The 5,435-nt window shown below is 35.1% G+C and overlaps 1 protein-coding gene and 1 pseudogene across 1 annotated transcript; one reads left to right on the top strand and one right to left on the bottom strand.

The window, feature by feature from the left end:
• Positions 1-895: 895 nt before the first annotated feature.
• Positions 896-2,307, bottom strand: LOC145034013 (peroxidase 7-like). Its single transcript, XM_078982456.1, has 3 exons — positions 2,000-2,307; positions 1,586-1,928; positions 896-1,512 (listed from the first exon to the last, which is right to left on the bottom strand). The coding sequence occupies exons 1-3, from the start codon at positions 2,270-2,272 to the stop codon at positions 1,109-1,111; spliced, it is 1,020 nt and encodes a 339-aa protein (XP_078838582.1). The 5' UTR covers positions 2,273-2,307; the 3' UTR covers positions 896-1,108.
• A 1,787-nt stretch (positions 2,308-4,094) lies between these two features.
• Positions 4,095-5,030, top strand: LOC145036122 (cytochrome c1-2, heme protein, mitochondrial pseudogene; annotated as a pseudogene).
• The last annotated feature ends 405 nt before the right edge of the window (positions 5,031-5,435 follow it).

Below are 5,435 nucleotides of genomic sequence, written 5' to 3'. Positions count from 1 at the left end.
ACACAAAAAATGTTAGTACGTCTAGATGATTAATTTTCCATCTAAATGAGTTACACATGCTTTTTAGAGTTATGCTACAGTTATTGTTCGATTCTTACTTCTTGATGCATAATGAATGACTAGTTTGATTTTATTTATAATTATTTTTTTGTAAGCATGCAAAATATATAGGTTTTTCAAGATATTAAAAGTCTAAAAAACTAACGAACCGGGTACCCGGTTTTGGAACCGCTATCCGTCGGTTTCGGTTCCGGTTCCGGTTCCAATATTTTAGGAACCGGTATCACTGGTTTAAACTTTCTAGGAACCGTCGGTTCTGATTCCGTTTCTGGTTCCGGTCAAATATGGCGGGTACTCACCTATGCTCACCCTTATTCTAAACCGCTAACAACACGGTCAATGATAGTCACATTGTTTTATTATTGAATTAGTTTATAACCCGTAGGAACTACAGTTAGAAAATTAATTAAACTTTTTAAGTAAAAACTCAAAACTATTAATTAATAATTTTAAATAACTTATTAATAAAGAGATATTATGTTAGTTATATATAAAATTATAATCGTTGATTCAAATAAATACATAAAATATATTATCTTATAATTTGTATAAATTTTATTTTTTATAATTTATTTAATTTTATTTTATTTTTATTCTAATGTTATTAATTTAATATAATTAAAATAAGATTTAAATTTTGAAATTTGAAATTTGAAATGGAGAATCAATCGATTAAGAAGTATTATGATATTAATTACAATGTATAATATGATGATATTTTACAAAAAAAAAACTATATTATTGTTTTTATCTTGCGGTCCTGATCAATAAATTAATAATTAATATTGAAAACATTTATACCCAAGGAATTTGTGTAAGAGTATAGAAATAAAGATTTCACACAGAAAGTAATTTGTCATTACATCAAAACAAATATAATCATTTCATTTAACAAATTAGAAAATAAATATCAATTCGATGTTTATAAACCTTGGCACCAGCAAAAAAATGGAAAAAACAACAAAAAAGCAACGCATCCTCTCTCATTCGTAATTTGCATGTAACGATAGATAATATACTATGCATGCTGGTGTTGTTTTCAAGCATGTTAATAGTTGACCACATTGCATTTGACCCGGATTTCACCATCATCTTGAGATTTGAAGTCAAGAATATTTGCAAGCTTCACCATGGATACACTGAATTGGTTGGAGAAAAGGGAAGAATCGAAAGACAAAGCATCAGCAATCGGTTTAGTCCTTGAATCTCCATAAAGCAATTGGTCCGTAGACAATAGCCCCATCTTCTTCTTAAGATTTTGATAGTACTGCGTGTCGAATTTATGTGGGGTCGTAGCATCAAGATACACATCTTCAGAAGCCCATCGACATTTTCTCCTTAAGTAGTTCAAATACTGAGGATCGATTGATGGGTCTGGTTTCTTTGTTCCTTTGTAGTCGTAGAGCCTATATTGCACTGATTCACATTTACTCCTTCCAATCGTATGTGCACCTACAAACCAAAGAACAACCGTAAGTAATGACATTACTTCAAGTCAACCATCTTGAAACCTAATGAATAGTACCTGACAGGACAACCAAATCGAGAACATTCAGACCCTTGGACTGAAAAAACTCGATAAGATTGGTAATACTTTCACGACCCATGGGGACCTTTGCAGCTTCCTTCGCTAGGGAAACTCGACCATCTTTCCTTCCAAAAGGGATTGTCCAAAAAGGTCCACCAGCTAGAACAGTGGCATCTCTGGCAGCTGCCGTCAAGATGTCAGCACAAGAGACGGTTTTAGGGCATTTCTTCTCAACTGCCGCTTTGATGTCGTTGATCACTTCAAACCCTCGTAACGACTTGCTAACATTCGCCGACTTTTCACTTCCTTTATGGTCCAGAAGTATCGACGCATCACATCCCTACAAAAACAACGTAAATACATGGTACCAAAAAATGTAACTAAGTAATGAAAATCGAGATATTTACTTACCCTAACCGCACAATCGTGAAAATGCAGTCTCATGAGACTAGGAGCAAGAGTTGGGTCCTTCTTAACCCATTCCTTAACTTTCCTATAGATGATGCCTTCAACCCCACTACAACTGTGCTGATACAAAGAGTAGGAAAGATCGTCCTCGAAAGACGAGATGTCTGGTAGCCTTGGTACTTTGAGAGGATGCAACAGCGATGGAAGGTTGGAGGCCGAAGCTGACAGGAAAAACATGATCGCCAAGAAGGAGAAAACAGTAGCACCAGTCTTCATGGTTGCTGCCTACGATGAGATAGATCAGTCGCTATGTATTGTGTTATATATACCGGTTGATAAAAAGTTACGTGAAGCCCACCATTCCCATTATACCATCAACGTGCCAACATGGAATCCTTTAAATAATAAGGTTACCCTTTGGCTCGATGTTGCAGTTGAGTCTGACTTCGCAACTGAATAATGTTATATTTCGTTTTATATTAAAAAAATCATAACATTATAAATTGATGTAATCGTGTATTTTCTTACTTATGGAGCTATAAAAAAAATAATTTAGAATAAAATCTATGAAAGTCAAAACGTTTGTGACGAAGATTATGGTATCGTATTTACACATTTTTATGTTATAATATTAATTAAAGAGACAAATCAATCTTTTGATTGGAATAGAAAAACAAAGAATAATTTAAAAAGTAGATTAAATTGTGTTTATCTAAAAAAAGAAAAAGAAAGGATTAGAATTAAGAGTGTTTGCGGAATACCATTGCAGTTTAGAGTCAAAACCGCAAACTATATTGTATATGCTGTTTGAGTTTATTGGAAACCGCAAACAGCACTGCGAAAGTTTTAAACCACGTTTTGCAGTACGGTTTTGGTGCGAACGATTTATATGTTTTGCGTGCGGTTTGATATTTTTCATATGTTGTTTGCCTTTATAACTTTTTCACATTTAAAAACAATTAATGATATGATATGCTCCAATTTTAGTTTGCTAATTGACTCCATACATTGCAAATTCCGTAAGTTGCAAGAATTCTTATATAGATATTAAGAAGGTCCATCCTTAGGAATAGTGAACATGTTGTTCTTTTGGCACAGACGGTCCTTTGTTTATGGATGTGTTTCCAGTTGGTTTTAGTTTTTATTATGGGGCATTTTATGTCATTTTGTATATTCTTGATGATTACGTGTTCTTACACCACCGCTAGTTTTTGACAAGACTCCATACATTGCTTCCTCCTTCTGTTTCTTCTGTATCTCAGTTCCACTGACAATCTAAACCAATAGACATTGGATTGGTGTCTATAAGTCGGTGTACTCTACCAACAAAACCCTTGGTTATCTCAGATCCTTTTTATTCTCTTTCCCTATCCCACTATTCTTTCCGATCACGTATATATTTTGTGTCCATTGAAGAGGCGTATTTTAGCCCCGATTTATCTTTTCTCTTACTTCTGTCTTGTATTCCTCTTCCCTATTGCCCGATCAAAACAAAAGAAACGGGTGGAGATAAGAGGGATGATTGGTTGTGGTGTTAATGGGGTAAACGAAGAGGCACCGTATCAGCAACGGGCGTCGGTGGAGGGGTCTGCCATTCATCTTCACTTAGGTGTCGCGAGCAGTAGCAGTGAAGAAGAAGGGGGTGTTCGGTTGGTTTACTTCGACGGTGGTTGAACAGTACGTGAACGAGGTTCAATCAGTGGGAAGAAAAGGTTTCCGATGGGGCCAAAGAGAAGGAAAAGGAAAAAGAGGCTTGGTCTTGGTGGCGATCAACGAGCAGGGGTGTGGGGATGGACACTCAGCGGCGGCAGTTGGCGGCTCTGCCGCTTCTTCCTCTTCTTTTCTAGTGAGGTGCGAATGAGAGACAAGGAGGCTGATGGGTACAAGTTTCTTCCTTCTTCTTCTTATTTTGACTTATTTACTATAAACCAATGAAGTTTAATCTTCAAATGGTTTTTTTTGTTTGATTTGATTTCAATATACATAATGGATGTTTGCTTCTTTGAGAAGTTTACTTTTTGCATATTGGAATTTGAACATGAGCAGGATCCGATGTGGCCACTAGGTGTACACACAAGTATGTGCATCATGTCACTTAATGTCACTGATTTCATATCGTGACTTGGTGGGAGTTGCATACGCAGAGGAAGAAACAAAAGAAATGACTGTTGAAATTAAAGTGGAAGATGGTCCAAATGATGAGGGCGAAATGTTTACACGCCCTGGTAAACTCAGCGATCGCTTCCCTCAACCTTATGCAAACGAACAGGCTCCTAGGTTTGCCAATGGTGGAGCCTACCCTCCAGATCTCAGTCTTATTACCAAAGTACCCTCTTCCTTCCAATTTCAATTTCTTCTACTGATTTTCATAGTCTCTTTTTTTTGTTGGCATGTAGTTCAATCCTTCCTATCAAGTTTAAGTTATCAAGGGCAAAATGGTCTTTATGATTATATATATATATATATATATATATATATTTGACAAAAGGGATGTTAAAGTTAACCACACAAGGACCTAAATCAATATCAAACATTGCTATAACAGATATTGTTCGATGCCTAAATAACCTAGTCTTGGGCATCTACCATTATAGCCATAATGGTCGGCCATCCCTATATTATTTATTTATTTATTTATTTATTTATTTTTTAAATTATGCATGAACGTTGGATTAATTTTCAATTTTAGAAGTGACCTAACAAAACTTGGTAATTAATATGTTACTTTAGAGCTTTTCTGCGTATGTACTCATATTTTATTCAATTTGAAATAACACATTTTCAGGTCTTAGAAAACCGAAGTGTGACCTTAGATGTTGTATATGCGATAAATACTGATGATGTTATGGTTCAAGATGTCATTGGTGAAAAGGTAAAAAGGATCAACTCTTTTTTTTGGGTTATGAACTGATGCATATGAGATTATTAACTTTGTGTGTATGTATGTGTTTGTGTGTGTGTTCAGCTTGGAATTTTTATACATTATAAGGCGACATTTGACTCTCGATTTATGGTGGGATTCATAGCAGTTTAGCTTTATAATTCTCTTTGGCATTGCTTAATGGGTAAATAGGTAATCTTATAGTTTTCATACCATTTTTTAAAAATATAAGCATTATATCCAAACACAAGAATTGGTAATAGAGGCAAGTCTGTCACACCCCAAAACCAGAACGACGGAAACGTTCTGGGGTGGAGCACGTCATATATAGTATCAGAACAAAGCATAATAGTAAACAACCAACAACATCATCCATTGCATTAATAATATAATTTAATACATGTGTGTTCTGTATAGTTTATAAGACACAAAGAATATGAATCAAAATAAGTGATGACTCTTGAACGTGCTCCATCTTCTCAAATCCTGGCATCGGTACCTGTCTACTGATGACTTGAGAATACAAGTTATTTTGAAAGAGTTGATCATCTTTAAAGT

Source organism: Lactuca saligna, chromosome 3, assembly GCF_052625555.1.
Source record: "Lactuca saligna cultivar CGN05327 chromosome 3, ASM5262555v1, whole genome shotgun sequence".
NCBI lineage: Eukaryota > Viridiplantae > Streptophyta > Magnoliopsida > Asterales > Asteraceae > Lactuca > Lactuca saligna.
Note: the sequence above shows the minus strand (reverse complement) of the source record. Positions and strands in the feature narration are given on the sequence as shown.